At 39.9% G+C, this 21,309-nt stretch overlaps 1 protein-coding gene across 1 annotated transcript; it reads right to left on the bottom strand.

Annotated features, from left to right (window-relative positions):
- Nucleotides 1-7,821: 7,821 nt before the first annotated feature.
- On the bottom strand, nucleotides 7,822-8,235 carry LOC145003109 (uncharacterized). Its single transcript, XM_078962252.1, has one exon. It carries the CDS (start codon nucleotides 8,233-8,235, stop codon nucleotides 7,822-7,824), a length of 414 nt encoding a protein of 137 aa, XP_078818378.1.
- Between the last annotated feature and the right edge of the window lie 13,074 nt (nucleotides 8,236-21,309).

The raw sequence follows: 21,309 nt of genomic DNA, 5'->3' as shown, positions 1-21,309 counted from the left end.
ACCATATTCGTTGTCTTGGTATTGGGAGCGTCCCTTGCAGGCGCGAGCCTTTTTCTCGGGCGCCCTGCTCTTTAAGGGTGCAGGCCGGCGCTTAGCCCACCAAGCCTGTCTTGCTGGGTGCGTCAGGCTTCTTGGCCAGATACAACTCTTCTATGCCAATTTAGGCACGTTATCAAGTCCCCCAGTCCGGTGGTCGTAACCATGCAATGCTACTTACTACGTTCTGGATTGAATTTCTCTAAACGTGTCAACTCCTTGTTTGCCCACCATTCGCTTTTAATGATGACGTAACTGCTCATCATGGCTAGTGGTTTCATCACCCTTTCATGCATTTTGAATATCCTGCATTTTCTATCCTCTTATAGGGGTGTTTGTTGCTTTTCCATTTCACGTTTCCTCTCCTTTGTTATTCTTCTTCTCAAGGCTTTCCTTTTTCACTTTTCTTCAGTGGCTAGTCCCCCAGGAATTCATTGTACTAAAGTCGAGTACCAATTCCTTGGTCGCACATAGGGCCTCTCAGCATCGGACGGTGTGGAGTTCCCATCGCCTGGTTCCTCTATCATGTCTCCCAGCTTGAAAATTTCAGGTTTATCTGAAAACCCTAGATGTCGGACTTCGTCTTCCCCTAACCGACAAGAGGAGGTTCTCCAAAAATATGGTTGCAGCATTTACATGTTTACTCTGAATTCCGTGAATAAGGTGGTAGCATTCAAAATGATTTGTCGTGCCAACAGCTACCTCCCAGAATACTTTGTGTTCAAATACTTCTTCACGTATTGTTGTACAGGCAATAAGTGTACATTTTTGGTTCGGTGAGGGGGTACACCCTGTTTCCTGATGGACGAACACCCAAGAATTGGCAGGATAGGTGGTTTTTGGTGAACCGAGGCTTGGCTGGTAGTGGTTGTTATCGTACTAACACCTTTGCCGATACCACCTACAAGTTGTTTGCCCACAACCAGGGTGTCACTCACTTTTTGAAGGGTGTTCAGTAATCTCTCGAGTACTACTCTGAATCACTGTTGGTCGGTGTGGGAATGAGCCCCTCTTGGAGGAGTCGTGGCAAGATGGCGATCTTCTTTTGTGTCGTCGATGGTAAGTGTTTGTGTTGTCTCTTCCTATCTTCCTTCCCCTCTTTTTCCTTTTTAAGTGTATACATTATGTTTAGGGCTTTAGCCTGCTGGGCTTTTGTGTTTGGTCGTATTTTCTCTCGTGCCCTTCCGTTTGCAGGTGCTGAGTATTCCCTATCCATGCATGAAGTCCTACGAAAGCGTTATTGAGGGAAGTTGGAACATCGAGAGGCCGATCTGATCGACTGTCTTCCTCCGCCTCGTCGTCTGGATCAACTTGCTATAATCGTCGCTTTGCCTGTCCTACCGGTGGTCGGGGAGGGTTCATCTTCTGCTGGGGTAAACCATTTGGTCGTTCACCATATCTCAACCTTCGTGCCTCTGGGTGATGTTCGCCCTATCGCTATTGAGGAAGATGATGACAACAAAGATAGCATGATCTCTGACATCCAGCGCATGCAAGATAAGAAAAAAGCTATCTTAGCCATGGTGCAGGCAGTGACCGGTGCACCTAATGTCGCTAAGCAGATTCATACAAGGCGTAGTTTTACCCGCCTTCTGATTCTATATCTTTAACACCGACGACTGTTGTGGTGATCCATGATGATGACATTCAACACTCCGAAGGGATCGCTGGGGCACACAAACAACCCGTTGCTCCTGTTCAACTCATCTCTCCTACTCCGACTAACTCTTCCCCTCCTAAAGATTCTGGTGATGCAGGGTGAGCTTCTACTTCTCCTGGTAGAGGCAGTGGTGAGGGTTCCTCTGGGCCCTTGCCTTTTATCCCCGCCTGGAGCCTTCATAATGAAGCTCGCCTTCCCGTCCGTGCCAACACAGTGGAGTTTTCCCTACATGCATTTCCTCCGGCTGTCGTAGTTGCCATGGAGGCCATGGGGAGCCCTACCCTTTCTCACAATATGTCCTACGCTGCTGCCCAGGCCATGTTTTATCTTGTTTCAAGTGTGCAGCGTATTCAACTGCTTGGTGAGATGGAGGTTGCGTATGTTGGGTGTAGTTCTCATGCAGGTGAATTACAGCGTCGCGTGTCTAAGCTCGGTGATGATGTTTAGTGTTTCAAACAGAAGTATCAACTACTTGTTTCTGAGAAAGCTGCTATGGAAGTGGTTAGGTCTGCTCTGGAGGAAAAAGTTTTTTTTCCCTTACACAAGTTAATGAAGGCCTGATAATCCAGGTTGAGAGTCTGGAGCGAGATGCTGCTGATCGCGACCGGTTGATTGCTGCTATTCAAGCGAGTGTTGAAACTGCGCAATGTGATCTGGATTGGCTATTTCATGTGGCTCTTGTGCGAGTTGTTGACAAACTGAGTGAGCACCCAAGTTTTACGAGTGATGTGAGTCTCACTCGCCACTCTGCTTTTGTTTCCATAGTAGAGTCTGTTCGCAGTACTTTGTCAAGTTCTAGGTCTAAAAACCGTGGTGTTGATTCCTATCCTCTGGTCATGTTGTAATTGTGAATGATGCTCTCCTAGCATTCCCTAGTATGTGTCAGGCCTCGCTTCTGGGATTGGGAGATTTGGATATCCAGGGGATCCTTGAGCTTTGTTCATTATCCAGTTCTGAATGCACTCCTGAGGGTATAATAGTTGATCGTGATGAGGTTGTCCAGGCTAGGGAGAATGTTATTGGTGTTGATATTGAGGGGTCTGTTGTTGAGGATGCTGGTGGCGCTGTTGGTGGTGGAGGTGGCAAGAAAGTTGGCGGTGTTGGTGGCGATAATGACGGTGGTGGTGCAGGTGTTGATGACGAGATTGTTGTTGTTGGTGGGAACGTTGTTGATGAAGATAGCGATAGTGATGATAGCGGTGCAGGTACTGATGGTGCGGTTGTCATTGGTGATGAAGGTAATGGCGGCGGTGATTCTGTTGGGGATAAACATGCTCTTGCATCGTGTGCTACCCCTCCCGTGGCGTGAGAAAACTTTTAGTGTTTGTTACTAGTATTTGGACATTTTGTATATGGGCTTGATGTATCTCCTAATTTACTCTAGCTTTACTGATCATGTTAATTTGGCTCTTAGCACATTATGTATTTCTTTGGGCTCTTTATGCTACGTCATAAGATGTTCCATGTCCTTAATACCTTGAGTATTGGCATTGGGTATTCGAAGTTGGTGTACCAAGTATGTGTTTAATATGTCGAGTGTTTGGAATTAATATATTTGATGTAAAATTTAGTGCACTAAGCCTTTGCATTCGGTATGCTAAGTACAAATTCTACTATGCTAAGTAATTGGATTCGGTACACTAAGTATGAAATTTAATATGCTGAGTATTTGGATTTGGTACACTAAGTATGCAGTTTAATACGTTGATTATTTGGATTGGATACACAAAGTAAAAAATTTAATATGCTAAGTTCTTGGGCTCGATACACTAAGTACAAAACTTCTAATGCATTGGATAATAAGCTTTGCTCTTTTAATACACTAATTATTCAAGCATTACAAGTGTTGGGCTTGTTGGGTATTTGAAGTACCTCCTTGAACTAAGCAAAATATCTCCGTTTTCTGGCACCGTTCTTCTGGCATGATGGATCCTGTTCAAAAGTAGAACTTTCTTAAATTCCACGCATTCCAACTTCTTGGGATTTTCCTTCCCTCCATTGTTTCTAGGGCATACGCCCAGTTTCGATTTGCTTCAACGATTTTGTACGGTCCTTCCTATACAAGGCCTACTTTACCTTGTGGTTGGGCCCGGCTCGCCTCGTTTCTTCTCAGCACATATTCTCCTATTTTGAATGCTTTTCCTCCGACTCTTTGGTTATAGTATCTTTTGACTGTACGATTGTAAGTGGCCTGTTGCACGTCTGACCTTTCCCATCGTTCTTTGAGGAGGTCCAAATTTAGCCTCAGGTCCTGAGAGTTGGCCTTTTCCTAAGTATGGGCCGTCCTTGGTGTGCCTATTGTTACTTCCATTGGGAGCATCGCCTCTGCTCCATACATCAGGCTGAACAGAGTCTCCCGTGTGCTTGTCCGTGGCATTATTATGTATGACCATAACACCACTGGTATCTCCTCAGCCCAATTTCCTTTGGCCTTTCCTAGCCGTTTGTTGATCCCGTTTACAATTGTTCGATTGGATACTTCTGTCTGCCCATTTGATTGTGGGTGCGCTACCGACATGAAACGTTGGTTGATTCCTTTGTTAGCGCACCATTCTCTGAAGGGGTTCTTGGCGAACTGTAGCCCAGTGTCGCTAACAAGTGTCTTAATCGTGCCGAATCTAGTCATGAAATTTTTCGACACAAATTTGATCTTCTGTCTACCGGATATTCATGCCAATGGTTCTGCATCGATCCATTTCGTGAAATAATCCACTACGACCACCATGTATTTTAACCTTCCAAGAGATTTCGGGAATGGTCCCACGATGTCTATCCCCCATTGATAGAACAACCAAGGGCTAGATATGCTAGACAGGGGAGCCGAAGGGTTCACTTGGACTGGGGAGTATGCTTGACATTCCTCACACTTCCTTGTTAACTCTACCGCGTCCAGGTATGTGGTGGTCCAATAGATTCCCATTTGGAGTACCTTTCCTATTAGGGACCTCGTGCCTTCATGTGCGCCCGCCTGGCCTGCATGCGCCTCCTGGAGCACTTCTTTCCCTTTGGCCTCATCTACGCACCTTAGCCAAGTGGTCGTGAACCCTTCTGGTATAGCTCCCCGTTTACTAGCGCGTAAGAGGGTGCCTTTATGCGCACCCTTCTAGCCTCCTCATGATTATCTGGCAAAGTACCTTGTTGTAGGTATTCGACTAGCGGGGTCATCCATGTGGGTCCGGTAGTCGTGAGAGTACTTACTTCTCATTCGTCTATGCTTCTATCCTTGAGCACTTCGACCAGGACTTTCTTTGACAAGTGATCGAAGCATGTTGATGCTAGCTTACTCAGGGCGACCGCCCTCCTATTCTCACTTCTTTGTATCTATTTGAGAACTCCTTGAAGGACTTGGTGAGTTGCTTTATACCTTGACGTATCTATCCATCCTCTTGTCTACTGTCTCAAAGCTCATGTTAATCTGGTTGGCGGCCAACCTTGAATCTGTCAACACCATTACAGCCTCCGCCCCATCTGTTTGGCTAGGCGTAATCTGGCGAGAAAAGTTTCATATTCTGCCTCGTTGTTTGAGGTGTGGAAATTGAAACAAAGAGAGTATGGGACCTCTTCTCCTTCCAGGATGGTCTGCCCCTGAGCCTTCCCAATTGGATACCCCGTCAGTGTACAATGTCCACCTTCGACAGTCTGTCGGGATTTCCTTTACCATTAGAATTCCTTCTTGAGCCATGCCTCCTTCTCCGGGGATTTCAAGTAGAAAAGTTGCCAGTGCTTGCCCTTAGATACTTCTCCATAGGCGATAACTGATGTCGTGCTCGCCCAACTAAATTTCCCATTTCACAAGTCAGCCTGACATTTCTAGCTTAAGCAATATTTGTTTGATCAGGCAGTTTGTTAGGACTTCAATCTGGTGTGTCTTGATATAATGTCTCAACCGCCATGCAGCATAGATGAGCTCCAGTGCTAGTTTTTCTAGTGTAGGGTAATTGAGCTGAGGGCCTTGCAGCGCTCGGCTGACAAAGTATACTAGCTTGTGTTCCCCTTCCCTTTCTACAACTAATACAGATGATATGGCCTCACTCGAGGTTGAAAGGTATACCTGTAGTTTCTTGCCTGGAATAGGACTAGCCAGCGTAGGCAACTTATACAGGGCTTCTTTTATCTTCTGGAGTCCTACCTTTGCTGCTGCTGTCCGTTGAAAATTGCATTTCTCAATACAGCCCTTTAATGTGTGAAAACGAGGCATGGCTTTGTCAGCCGAATTCCAGATGAATCTACTGAGTGCGGTGATCTTCCCGTTCAGGCCCTACGCGTCACTCAGGGTGTTTGGAGGTGGGTTTCCATGAATTCATCTACCTTGACCGGGCTAGGTAGTATGCCATGCCTGGTAACGTAATATCCTATGAATTTCCCTTCCTCTACCCCAAAGGTGCATTTACCTGGGTTCAATTTCATCTTTACTTTTTCCAATGTTCTAAAAGTTTCATCGACATCTTGCAGTATTTTTGTTTCATCTGGGCTTTTGATGACCATGTCATTAAGATGTACCTCGATGTTTCTTCCAATTTGGTTGGAGAATATTGAATCAACCAGCCGCTAATATGTTGCTCCGACGTTCTTTAACCCGAACGACATTTTGGTATAGCAGAAAGTGCCATGGTCGGTGTACAAAGCCATCTTTTCCTCATCTTCCCTACTCATCAGGATCGGATGGTAAACTTTGTATGCATCTAGTAAGAACTTTAGCTTAAATCCTTGCAATGATTCCACCTTCTGGTCGATCGCCGGAAGGGGGTAATAGTCTTTGGGGCATGCCTTGTTTAGTTCGGAGTAGTGAACGCACATGCACTATGACCCGTCATGTTTTCATACCATGACGGGGTTAGCAATCCAAGTTGGGAAAACTGCTTCTCTAAGGATCCCATTTTTGCTAGCTTAGTTACTTCCATGTTAATTGCCCTGTTGCGATCCACGCCTTGAACTCTCTTTTTTTTGTTTGACCTCCTGCGTGACTGGATTGATCATGAGTATGTTTCCACGCCAACCATGTATGTGGGGGTCCATGAAAACACGTGTTTGTATTATTTGAGTAGGTCGATGAGCGCTTGTATCGTGCATCCTGGTAGATTGCAGCCAATGTTGACTGGCTGGTCAGGGTATTCTTCATTAATCACCTCCTTTTCGTTTGCTATTTTAAAATGTGGCTTCTTGGTTTCCCTTGTTATCTCTATCGGTTTCATAACCGTACAGCATTGTAATTCTTTTGGTGGTGCGGTGAGGACTGTAGTTGGGCCCTCGATAGTGTTGAACTTCATGATCCCATGCATTGTTTATGGGACTGCCCCCAGCCTGAGTAGAGCTATCCTCCCTAGGATGATGTTGTGCTCAACTGAGTGTCGAATTACAACAAATTCAATCAAGACGGTTTTCCTTCATTGTTTGTCGTTGCTGGTTAGTGTGAGAGGTAAGTGGATTGTGCCCAGTGGCCATAGACTATGTCCCATGAAACCTACTAACCATCCTGTCATCCTTCCACCTATCAGGGAGGAGATGGAAACAATGATCGTAGATTATGTCTGTCGAGCTGCCCGTGTCGATGAATACCCTGTGTATGGTTACGTTTTTATAGAGGCTTGGATTATGAGTGGTTTATCGCCTCTCCAGCCCTCCGGTCTGGGGTCTCTTGCTGAGAATGTAAGCCATTGTATTGTAGCTTCGTAGTTTCTTGATTCGACTTGTTCTTCTTGCCTACCTCTCTTGCTACGTATCATGAGTATCTCTCTAGGTTGAGCATTTTCCCATGGTACACTCTTGGAATTCTCATCATCGAACTTAGCGTGTAGGCTCTGTGGTACTTCTACAAGGTCTCCCTTTAGTTGCTTCTCCATTTCCTTCTTAAGAACTGAGCAGTCAGTGTTGTCATGTTTTTTGCTCTTCTGGTATTCACAATACCACCCTTTTAGCGTTTTCATCGGTTGTGGCTTGTCTGCGACCACATAGACGTCTGTCCGATGGTTCCGCCTGTCATCCCTGGCAAATGGTCTGAAGTGGCCTTGCAGGCGTTTTCCTTGACCAAAATGCCTGCTTCCACCTGATACCTTCGTGCGGGTTGGACTGTGACGCTTAGTTTTCATGGCGTTTAGGTACGCTTGTTCTGTTGCTTCACCCTCCTCCTACCTCAAGTAATGCTCCACCTTTTCCTTTAATTCATCTCTCGTCTGTGGTTTCTTTCCCATGAGCTTTTGTGATAGAGGGCCTGATAGGAGTCCCCATGTGAAGTCCCCAGCTATCAGACCCTCGTCATGTCCTAGAACATCAAGTGTGGTGTTCGTAAACCTCGTGAAGTATTCTCTCACGCTTGCACCCTCTTTCTGCTTACATCCAGTGATTGAGTGAGAATCACCTTTATGCTTTCGTAGTTGCATGAAATTCATGATAAACAAGTACTTGAGTTGGCTGAAATTGTATATGTTTCCTGGGCGGAGTGTCTTGAACCAGGTGCCTGCATTTCCATCAAGGCTTATTGGGAAGTACGTACACAAGAACCGCTTGACTAGTTTTAGTGATGTCATCATCCATTCATACATATCTATGTGGATGTCTGGGTCAGTGGTTCCATTGTAGGTATTAAGGTTGGGGAGTCTGGCTGTTTTTAGGATTTTATAGTCTAGCAATTCCTTGGCAAACGGTCTGTGCATGCTATATTGGTGGAAATTGTTGTGTGGTTGCACGCCTGGATGGCTACAGAATGGATGGAAGCCTGGGTTAGGTTCGTAGAAAGTCTGCTACTGGAATGGCAATTAAAGCGATTGGTTGGGAGGTATGGGTTGGTTTTGGGTAGGAAGGTTGTTTACTGGGGCTAGCTGCCGGCAGGCGCTGGTTGTAATGATAGTTCTCCCCATGTTTCTGTTGCAGAGTAGAAGATAGGTGGTGGGGTTACCATGGTTTGCGTGAGTGGCGGCAATGTGAATGTTGGGTTTGCGCTCATTAGCGGCTGGCTCGTCAGTGGTATCTGGGGTGACAGCGGGACACTTGGGTTTTGGTTTACCGACAGCGTCACTTAAGGGGTTGGTAGCTAGTGTTGAGTTATCGGCACGAAGAATGATGGCATTTGGGATACCGTATATTGTGTCGCCACTGGTTGGAGTGACGGTGGTGGCTGAAGTGGTGTGACTGGTAGTACCGTCATTTATGTCAGCCTCGACTGTTGGGATGGGGTTTGTATGGTAGTACTAACGCTCATCTCAACCGATATGGTGGTGGCAGGGGCAGTTAGTGGCTCTCTGGTGGTACTACGATTACCTTATAGCTTCCTTCACCCACAGGTTCTCTACCGGCCGGCATAGGTGGCGGTGTTTCGTCCAACGGTGTCATTGACCGGATGGCACTAGTTTTGTTTCCTCCGGCTCCATCGTTGTCATCGGATGCTATAGTTTTATGTAAATGGTCCTTTTAGCTTCATTCTTCGTCACATGAACAGATGGAGCCAAATGATGTGACCTTGCTCCGATTCTTTCTTTAGCTCCACTGATGGGATCCAAATTGCTCCTACAAGATCAAATGAAAGAAAAGTCGTCAGTCGTTTCCCGGGAGGAGTCTCCCGAAAAGACACTCCGACGGTCAAGTCAGCTAAGGTTTAAGGGTTTATGTATGTATATTTCTTGGAGATAACTGCTTACCTGCCAAGATCATGTGTGTACCCTTTTATACCTAGCGACCCTGTTAGTCCATACGAGACAGGATTTCTTTGGCTGCCATTGGCTCCGGTGGTACTGCCCTGACCATTTGCCTTGTTGCCTGACCGTATCCATTGTCTTGGTATTCAGAGCATCCCTGGTGGTCGCGAGCCTTTTGCCAGGCGCCTTGCTCTTTAGGGGCGCTAGCGGGTGCTTATCTCGTCGATCCTATCTTGCCGGGTGCGTCAGGCTCCTTGGCCAGATGTGACTCTTTTGTGCTAGCTTAGGCACGTTATCAGCATGTATTTATACTATTCTATCTAATAAATCATCACATTCTAGTTCTTGGGTCCTTGATACAGGATGTGGTTTTCACATATGTTATGATTTGCAGGAGCTAAGAAGAAGTAGGGATGTGGAGCATGGGAAAATGAACCTGATAATGGGGAATAGGAAATCGTTGCCTGTCACCAAGATCGGGATTTATTCTTTAGTGCTTAATAGCAAGTTAGGATTAGAATAGAATGATTGTTGCTACTCGTTAGAGATGACGAGTAATATTATTTCTTTTCATGGTTTGAATAGACAAGCTTTTAGATTTTCATTTGAAAATGAAGTTAGTTCTATTAATGCTTATATTATGGTACTTTAATTTAAAGCATTTCCTTGTAATGGTGTATATGAAACTGTGATGGTTGTAGATAACTTAGGAAATAATGTGTTGCATATTGATTCGTCTAATGGTTCAGAAAAGGCATACTTGTGGCATTTTCGTCTTGGACATGTCAATAAGAAGTGCATAGCCCAACTTCAAAATGATGGAGTCTTGGAGTCATTTGACCTACAGTCAGATGACACGTGTGAATCTTCTTTACTTGAAATATAACTAAATCACTTTTCACTAGTACTTGTGAAAGAGGTGAGGGATTCTTGGATCTCATACACAGATGTGTGTGAAAACCTTCAGATCCACCATAAGGGATGCTAACCGCTTCTATGTAGCGTTCACCGATGATTATAGCAGATATGGGTATATCTACTTAATCAAGCACAACTCAGAAACCTTTGAAAAGTTCAAAGAGTTTAATCAAGAAGTGGAGAATCAAATGGGTAGGAAGATAAAGATGCTTAGATCACACAGGGGTGGAGAATCAATTGGGCAAGTAGATAAAGATGTGGAATATTTTCACAATTGAAGCCTCCTAGGACACCATAGCTTAATGTTGTGGCTGAGAGGCACAATTGAACGTTGTTGGACATGGTTTGTTCCATGATGATTCGAGCTTCGTTACCTATATCATTTTGTGGGTATGCCTTACAGAGTGCCGCCCATATCCTTAATCTAGTCCCAACTAAGCAGGTTGCCAAAACACCTCATGAAATGTGGACAAGGAAGGTTCCCTCCTTGGCACATATCAAGGTTTGGGGTTGCACGGATTTCGTAAGACAAGAGACTCACGACAAGCTTTAACCTCATAGTGAGTAGTGTATTTTCATCGGATACTCACATAAATCTTTTTGATATCTTTTCTATAGACCTAGTGACAACGTGGTCTTTGTAGCAAGGAGAGGGGTTTTCTACGAAAGAGAAGTCATATGCCAAGAGAACAGTAGGAGGCAAATTGATCTTGAAGAGCTTCAAGAGTCAAGCGGTGAAGGAACCTCTAACACTAGTGCTTAACCTAAGGAAGAGATTCCTATTGTACCTATTGACGAGTGATTACCTCTAAGACGTTCCTATCGAGTTATGATGGCACCGAAGTTTTATGGTTTTTATATTACTACGGAAGGTGATACATTTCTCAGTGATAGTACACTGGTAAATTTGGATGAGCCTACTAACTACACGGAAGCCATAGTGGGGCCCTAAGTTTGCAAAATGGAAAGAGGCAATGGAAAACGAGATAATGTCCATGTATGGCAATCAAGTTTGGAACTTGATTGACAATGTACCATGTCAAAAGATAGTGGGGTAAAAATGGATCATCAAGAAGAAGACCGAAATGGAAGGAAAGGTGCATACGTTAAAGGCACAACTGGTTGCGAAGGGCATTACTCAAGCCCTGGGGGTTGACTATGATGAGACCTTCTCACCAGTGGCCAAGATCAAGTCTATTATAGTTATGTTAGCTATCATTGTGTTTCATGATTATGAAATTTGGCAGATGGATGTCAAAACTTCCTTCCTTAACGGGAAGTTGGCTCAAGATATTTACATGTGTCTACTAGAGGGTTTTGTGGATGCTAAATATCCTAATAGAGTGTACAAGCTTGAGAAATCCATCTACGGACTAAAGCAAGTGTCTCGCAGATTGAATCTTTGTTTCGATGATAAATTCAAAGAGTTTTGGATTTTCGAGAAGTGAGGATGAGTCATGCGTGTATGTCAAGGCTTGAGGGAGTATAGTTAGCTTTCTTGTTTTGTATGTTGATGACATACTGCTCATAGGAAACGATATCCTAACCTTGCAGGAGGTTAAGTCCTGGCTTGGGAAGTCTTTCACAATGAGGATCTAGGGGAAGCTTCTTACATTCTGGGGATAAAGATTTTGAGAAATAGAAGTAAAAGACTAATAGGACATAGTCAAAGTACTTACTTGGACAAGGTGCAGAAACATTTTAGCATGGAGAATTCTAAGAAAGGGGAACTACCAATCCAAAGCAATACCAAGATGAGTAAGACTCAGAGTCCGAGTACCGATGTTGAGATAGTGGAAATGAGTCGAGTATCATATGCTTCCGCTGTTGGCTCGACCATGTATGATATGACATGTACTCGCCCTGATGTGGCTTTAGTGTTGAGCATGGTTAGCCAATGTCACACCCCTAAACCGGAACGGCGGAAACATTTTGGGGTGGATGACTTCATGTTAAGTATCACAACACATGCATCATAGTAATCAAAGTAACAACAACCATCGTATTGATAATATAATATTTACATTATGTTCAAAACATTACATGAAATACATTAAAAGTACAACAAAAGTTAAGGCGTAACACTCCGTCTTCGTAACGCCTGAGAGGGTACCTGTTTACTAACGATCATGAGAATACAAGTGGTTTGAAAAAGTGTCAACATTAAAGCTGGTGAGTTCATAAGTATTTTTGGTATAAAATGTATATTCTTGGTTCTTTAGAAAAGTTTGCCTGTTCCTCCAGAAAATCCTATATTTTCTTATCAGATGAATGATAAGTGAAAAATGACTCTTACAATTCCTTCTATGAGTACTTAATGAATACAAGTTATATACAATGCAGATCAAACAGACAATCGATTGTGTGAATCTGCCCTAAGCCCACAACCAAAAAAGGAACAGGAAATAAGGTGGAAGTCATACATCCAATTGTTTGTTAGATCCTCATTTTGTATAACCTTGACGTATTCACCAGGTTCTTAAGCAGTTAACTATGATAGTTCTTTGATATTTGATGAAAAAAATCCTTACGAAAGTCATATATTATCTTTAGTAAAATGGTAACCAAAATAATTCCTTCTATAATCACTTAGTTTATACTAGCTATATATAACATAATATCGAACGGATAGTTAAATGTGTGAATCTTGCCTAAGCCCACAACCAAACAAGGAAGAGGAAGTAAGGCGGAAGTCACACATTCCACTGCCTATCATATATTAATTATATATAACTCCGATGTATAAACTAAGGAATTATAGAATTAACCATTTAAGGTCCTTTATGTTATACTAGTTTAATAAGAAGTATTAAACATTCTATAAATAAGTTTCTAGTTTCACTAACTCTATTGTGAAACATTGCTTTCATCAATAAATGTTATTGTTTCATAAAGTTCAATTGAAAACTGTTTACCTTAAAAGAACGATGTTCTCAGAAAGTTCTGAAACCTCGGAGTACATTGGGCGTAACTTCGGTACGCTGGGGGTACCCGAAACGTTGGTCGTACCCTCATACGCTGCGCGTTCGGTGATGCATGTCTTCGGACTTGTCAATCTACGCATAATACGTGTTGCATGCAAATGAAGGGGCAACGTGGACAATCCGAAGCCTAGCCTCCGAGTACGCGGGGCGAAATATTGTACGTTGGGCGTACTCCTTTGGACCAGCCTCGTAATTTGTGCCTTGAACTTCTAAAATTCATCACTTTCGCATAGGAGCTCTACTTTTTACGGTATTTATATCCACGCGTAGGTGACATCAATCTATACAACTTTCGCTTAGACTCCATCGGCTAATTTTGACTTTATTTTTAAAGTTATATTTTAAATAGTCCAGGACAGGAAATGTTTGTTAAAAATTCATAACTTCTTCATCCGACATCCGTTTTTGTCTGTCTTCTTACCGTTGAACTACTATTGAGGAGATCTTCAATTCTCATTTAGGTTGTGTCATCTAAAACTCGATCTTTATTTCGAGTTTTGAGTTGTGTACTGCTATGCCAATTCTTAGAAAAATCATAACAACTTCATACGAAGTCAGATTTCAATGTTCTTTTTATGTAAATTCTCAATTTAACGTAATCTACTACTTTTATTTTGCTTCTTAAGGCTAAAAATCATATGATTGTAAAGTTAATTTTTACGTCACACAACGTTGTGTCAATTTTGTCGCGGATCTTCTACTAGTCATAACTTCTTCATTATAACTTGGATTTCGGCGTTCTTTATATGTACAGAAACTTTGTGACATATAATACAACTTAGATAAGATTATTTATTCTAAATAATCTTTTATGAAAAAATCATGTTTGATGTGAAATAATGGGTTGTTACATCGGATATTAAGGGAACCCGAGTAGAGCTCATTAGACAGTAGTTAAGAACATTCTTAAGTACCTACGAAGGAATAAGGATTGGATCCTTACACTTTGTAGGAGTGATGACTTGAGAATGACAGGTTATAGTGACGCCAACTTTCAGACCAATAGAGATAACTTCTACTCTCATTCGAACTGGCTATTTACCCTAAATGGAGGAGCAGTAACTTGGAAAAGTTCCAAGCAGGAGATCGTGCCTGATTCAACATGCGAATCAGAGTACATAGCAGCGAGCGAAGCGTCGAAGGAGGAAAGATGCTTGAAGAACTTCATTGGAGACCTTGGGAGTTATACCAGCCATAAATGAGCCTATGAAGATTTTCAATGATAACAAAGGAGTGGTTGCCTTAACCAAGGAACCAAGGGATTATGGTAGATCTACACACATCGACAGAAAATACCACTTCATTATACATCGGGTAAAAGAGGGTCTTCTTGTAATCAAGAGGGTATCGTTAGAGGAGAATCCAGCATATCCCCTCACAAAGGGTCTAAGTAGGTTTAAGCACTTACAACATGCGAGGAGCATTAGTTTGACGGACGATATTAGTTTTAGTGATTAGATAGATGTTTAGAAACTTGTAATAGATAAATGTAATTGAAATTTGATGATTAAGTAATGGAGATTTATTTATGAGTAAAGTTTACTATCTACTGTCAATTGTTTACTATTGTTTCACTTTTTCATGTTTTACTTCCAAAATAATTAGATTGTTCAAATTATCCATGGCCGATCATACATTGGGAGTAAGTAATGAGGCAAGACTGACATGAATTGGTTTGTAAATTATCTAAGTGCTTCGACATAGCAAAGGCCTGCTGCAATGTTCATGAGTACTTTCGAAATAACATTTGAGTATTAGATTAAACTCACGCTCATGTGAATCACTTCATGGAACTTATCACGAGTTATTGTGAGACGATAATATCATATAATCTTTAAACCGAGATATATGAGTTGTTGTTTACAACTTGGTTGTGCATTGATAATGTGTAAACGCATCAGTAACTTGATGTTATAAAACGAGTTGTTGTGTACAATTTGATGAAGAAATAGTACAAGCATATAATTCAAAGTTTATCTATTCCTTGTAATTTAAGAGGGTAAAAGCGATATCTTAGGCCCCTCGATGATTTTGTGTTGACTTATGTGTGGGGCCCAGTCAGAACCGAACTGATGTGTTCAATTAAGTTCTAATCAGAAGTCGGGAAACAAACTGTCTGACATTGAGAATGATTATGTTCCATGTCCTTGTCTACACGAGATCTTGAAGAACGGAGGATTGTATGATCCCTTATCTAAAAGACGCATCATTGACTAGGTCATAGTTTGACAACGACTTTTGAGAGCTACGATTGCTAATTGGATTTTGAAGTCATATTTGCAGTTATAGCTATTAGACTTATCCAATTGGGAGACTGTTGGACTAGGTGTCTAAACCCAAAACTATAATTGGTATATACTTGATCTGATAGTAGCATGATCCTTTTGGGTTGCCTTTACCATGGCAATTTGATAGGATGAATTATGGAGAAATAGGTTGATAAATGATTTAGTAATATATTATAAGAAAAATATATTAATTGAGATATCATATTATTTAATTAGTATTAATCAGAAGTTGATTTGGAATTAATTTAGTGATCAAAGGAAATTGATTAAAAGTAAGGGGACTGATATTGAAAATCATTGGTAGTTGCAAGTTAGGTTGATGGACTCCTAAAGAAGGAGTGGACGAAATCTATGGGAAAACCATAGAGATTTCGTCCAATGGGCCATATAGAACGTGTCCATGCATTGCTTAAGGCTTAAGTAGAGAATTAGTGTTTCACCTAAAACCCTAGTAGCCTCGTCTATATAAAGGACCCTTGACTTACAATTTTTGGCCTTATGCATTCTTAGAGAACCCTGGTCGAAATCAAGTAGCCTCCATCACCTCTTTCTTCTTCATTCTTTGCTAAGTGTTGTTTGTGACTCCATTAGAGGTGCAACACTTGAGGAACTAAGCTCTTTAATGTCAAGATCAAGCTACTAACAAGAAGGTATTCTTCTAAACCCTAATATGATTAGATTTTCTTTTTCTTGTATGCTAGATTATGGTTTTGCTTTGGAAAATTAATTTGCATGTATAACTTGAAAAAAACCTAGATCCAAAGCAAATAGGGTTGCATGTACACATAGGAATGTTGTAATGCTCAAAACCCATTAGGTAGATTATGGATGGTGATGTGAAGCATCCACTTATATGTTACGGTGATTATGTATTATAGTAACCTACTCTTAGAGAATTACTTCTTGTGATTTTTTCTAAGTAATATTAAGAAGGTAATATCACCGTAGTCTGTAACTAAAAGCCATACATAGTACGCTTAAATGTAACATGGCGAAGGGTAAATGATATGTGTAGTCAAAGTTGATTTTTTTCCTACTAACTAACGGTACAAAAGATATAGTTGGGGTGCTTAAGGATTGCATGTTGATGTTAAATTTATACATATACTCATGCTATATTGATAACAATTCAATCATCTTATCTACATAAAAGTCACCACGAATATTTATAGAGTGTGGAAATTATCGAACGTTGCAGTTGGATGAGAATTTCACGTCTCACGATTCACGTATTGTCACAACCCCAAACCGGAATGGCGGAAACGTTTGGGGGCGGAGGACATCATGTATAGTATCACAAAAATTGTATAATAGTAATCAAAGTAACTGCAACCATTGTATTAATAATAAAGTGGTTACATTATATTCGAATCATTGTTGAATAACATCAAAAGTATATAACAAATAAAAAGACTTGAAGCTATTATGCTCCGTCTTATCGAAACCTGTACGTATACCTATCTACTAGTTTCTTGAGAAGAAAGGTGATTTTGAAAGTGTATCAACATTTAATTTGGTGAGTTCATAATCATTTTCGTTATAGAAAGTATATTTTTTGTTCTTTGAAGATGTTCGTGTGTTCCTCCAGAAAATCCTATATTTTATTAATAAGTAATGTGACCATACTAGTTCCTTCTATGATCACTTAGTTTATAATAGATATATATAAACTAATATCGAACGGACAGTTGAATGTGTGGATCTGCCCTAAGCCTACAACCAGAAAAGGAACGGAATTTAAGGCTGAAACACCAGTCCTAAGCCTGATAAATCTTATATATATATATATATATATATATATATATATATATATATATATATATATATATATATATATGGCTAGGTTATAATGTGGATGGATAACTATTGTGCGGACGAGTGGAGAGTGCTATTCTATGAGAATTACTAAAAGAATAAGTTGTTTAGTAATGTGAATACATTCAACCTCACACAATTGTTGTCATTTCCATTCAATCTCACTAATTATTATTCTTTTTTGTTCTCACGCATCGTTTTTCACTCATTTTCATTCATGCACAATACGGCTGAATAAACATCCTGATAACATTCTAACAGACTGTGAATAAAAAAACTATAATAACCTTATAGACAATTTAATTGGTGATAATGTGTGATAATGACAGTAGTTATGTACGATTGAATGTATTCACATTATCAAACAACATATTTTCTTTGTCATTCTCACAGAATAGCATTGTCCACATGTCGGCACAATAAATGTCAACCCATATTTGAACCTATCTCTCTCTCTCTCTCTCTTTATATATATATATATATATATATATATATATATATATATATATATATATATATATATATATATATATATATATAAACTCACCTCGAACGTGAGTTCTTTGTTCTTGGTTTAGTCACAAAGTACTAACGATGATCCTCGGATTAGAATATGTGAAAATTCGGCGTATCCTAATAATATTTATAAATGATGTCGTATTTTAATTAATAAGATATTAATTTATTTAATGGATAATAATTTAAACTATTAGACAACACTTAATTATGTAAGAAATACTTACAAAAAGCCTTAGGAATTAATTGGAGGAATTCTAGGAGTTTTCGATGTGCTTGGAGATTTGAAGATTGTTCTTGTGGTTATTGGTGTTCTTGGTGAAAATAAGAAGATCTGGGTAAAATCCTTTTGAACATATGTTGTATACGCATGATACTTGAGAGGAAAATGGAAAGTGTTTGCAGTATGAAATGTAAGAAATGAGGAGTGTTTACGGTTGACTAAATATAAATAGAATTGTGTTTTCGGCATTAATAGGCCTTGGATTTTGGGTTTTCGGTTCTATATGGGCTTAGCTAGATGATTTTGGACTCATAAGGGGCGTGATTTTGGTCATATTTGACCGAAAATCCTTGTTCTTGATTTATTATAACCGTAAACTCCATTAGAATTATATTGCTTGGCCGAAAACTAAGTGATTCTTGATTTCTGTGGACTGAAAACTACTTGTTCTAGAAGTCTAGGACCGAAAACTAATATATGGTGGTTTATTTCATGGTTCAAATCTTAGTCTTTCAACTTATGTTAATTTATACTGACATAAATTAACTTAGGTTTCAAACTATACTTAGTTATTAGCTTATAAACATGCCCTTAAGGCAATAGATAATGCAATGCAACAAGGATTGCAATGTGGTTTCACTGGTACTTGGTTAGGGTTTAGACTTTGTTGGGTCTAAAATTATGGGTTGTGGCACATAGATATCAAGGACAAAACGACATCTGATTACTTATCTGGGGGCTAGATCGAATTTAAGGGTTCTGAAGGTCATAATACTTTTCTTGGAGAGATACCATGTGTAAATTATATTTTGAACTAAGAGATGTTGCGGCATGTGAAAATTAGAGTCTGTTGGAAATATGCCCACTGTTACAAGTTAGTACATAATGGTTGCATTACATGTACATGTTACAAACTTCGGTCAACCAATAAAGAGAGAAACAATTAATTAGATTAATTAATTGGAAATTAATTAATAATTGATATAAAAAACAAATAAATTAGATTAATTAATTTATTAATAATTGAAGTGTCAATAATACCCCAAAACTACAAAAAAGATTAAAATAATAATGTCAATGGTTTTGAATTTTAAAATAAGATGATACCCCACAAATACAAAAAAGGAGTAGTTCTAAAGGTTTCAAGAGCATTTCAATGACACACTAAAACCTTTGAAAATTTCATTCCTCCTTTCCCTTTCTCCTTTGTGATCGACGAACTGGTTTTCGATAGGCTGCTTTGATAATAGGGTTCTTGCTTTCTTGTTCGGTGTTTTGGGTGTAAGAATTAAAGTGTATGACAATGTTAGGTGGGTTCTGCGTTGGACCTTATTTTCATTAAATTTTTCATTGACAAAGTAATTCTAGACCTTTCTTGTAGGTTAAGAAAAATGGCTTATAATGCATGAATACGATCCTTTAGCCGGATTATGGTGTTTGATCCACTATTCTTTTGTTGTTTGATTAAAGTATATTTTTGTTAATGAACACCATAACCCAACACCAAGTAGGATTGGATGCAAGTGGGGAACTGATGGAGCATGTATATACCCATAATGAGCTTACATGAATGTCACCATCATTGGAACTATTGGGTCGCACAGTCAAGGTATGTGTATTTTAACATTAATGCCAAGACTAATTGAAACACTATAAGTTTTTTAAGAAGTAGCATATATAGATAACAAATTTATACATGTTAAAAAGGATTAGGTCAGACTAAGCATTAGGGCAGCACAATTTGTGCCATTATGAAGGGAGATATGCCATGACCCACATATCACTGGCTAAATATTTTCTATTAAAACTCAATGCTCAATATTTAATATAAATCTCGCACCATGCATCCATCATTCCACTTATATAAGTTATAAAGAAAAACAATTATTTTCACAATGTTTTGTTAGGTATTACAATATATCTTGTAAGGTCAATTAAATCATCAAGAACCATTATAACATAACATTTTGATCTTACATGGGCATGACACAATAAATATATAAAGGCTACTTGTTCTTATTGTTTCCTTTTGTAGATTTCATCCCTACTTCAGAAAGAGTTCTTATTAATAGTAATTGAAGTTGTGCACACTCCTCATTGTTGTATATATTTTAGCTTTTATGGTTAAATGGTCAACCTCCATATTGTAATCATGTTTGTAACACCCGATGCTTGTAGGTAAATTCTTTCCTTATTTCCTAAGATGTAATGTTGGGTGTGTATCAACACAGGGCATAGATAGTGTTCTACGCTCTGCATGCTATCTATATATGCATAAAAGGATAACTTGGAGCGGGTTTTTAATCACCTACGTAGGGTGTAGGTCTGTGTACATAGTGCGTACTAGCCTAGAGCGGAACCCCTAATTTTGGAGTTTTGATCCCTATTTAAGGGTTCTAACTCCCTTGAGGCCTTCTATTATCAGCCTCCACGCCCCATAAGCAGTTACCTCGTAACCTTAACCTGCATTTGTAAGTCTTGAGCTCTTTGAGTGTTTTGTGTTCATATTTTAAGGAAGCATTCCATTGGAGAGAACTTGGGAACATTTAAGCCTTGTGGATCTAGAACTAGCATCTCACAAACATTCTCCTTGAGGTATAAAGTTCAGAACTTAATAAATAATTTTTTAGATCTTCTTAGTCTTTAGGTTTATGTTCTTTTTGGTCCCATATTCTTGGTCTAATTGCATATGAGCTACTCCAGGCCTTATGAGTATCCTTTTCAGATGTTTTGTGTACATGGAATCATGAAAATGCAATCTTGGTCCCTTCCTTCCACCCACGCATGAGTTTGTTAGATTAGTGTCTAAGTCCATAACTATTTTGGTATATACTTGACCCGATGGTGCATGGTCCTTTTGGGTTGCCTTCACCAAAGCAACTTGATAGGATGAATTATGGAGAGAAAGGATTAAATATGATTTATTAATATATTATGGGAATAATATATTAAAGGAGAAATCATATTGTTTAATTAATATTAGTCAAGAATTAATAAGAATTAAGTTTGTGACTAAAAGAGATTAATTAAACTTAAGGGACTGAAATTGTAATTATAAGATAATTACAATTGGGCTATGGATAACCTTATTATATAAGGTTGGACGAATTCTATAGGGAAACCCATTAGAAATCATCCAAGGCTTTTAAGAAAGGAATCCATGGGCTGCTTAGGGCTTAAGTAGTCAGATTAGGGTTTCCTAGTTTAAAACCCTAATAGCCTACATGTATAAATAGCACCC

The sequence above is a fragment of the Lactuca saligna genome, chromosome 6 (genome assembly GCF_052625555.1).
Source record: "Lactuca saligna cultivar CGN05327 chromosome 6, ASM5262555v1, whole genome shotgun sequence".
In the NCBI taxonomy this organism is placed as follows: Eukaryota; Viridiplantae; Streptophyta; class Magnoliopsida; order Asterales; family Asteraceae; genus Lactuca; species Lactuca saligna.
Note: the sequence above shows the minus strand (reverse complement) of the source record. Positions and strands in the feature narration are given on the sequence as shown.

Coding starts and splice junctions, on each gene's coding strand:
- LOC145003109 (XM_078962252.1), bottom strand. CDS start 8,235: ATGTATGAATGGATGATGACATCACTAAAACTAGTCAAGCGGTTCTTG.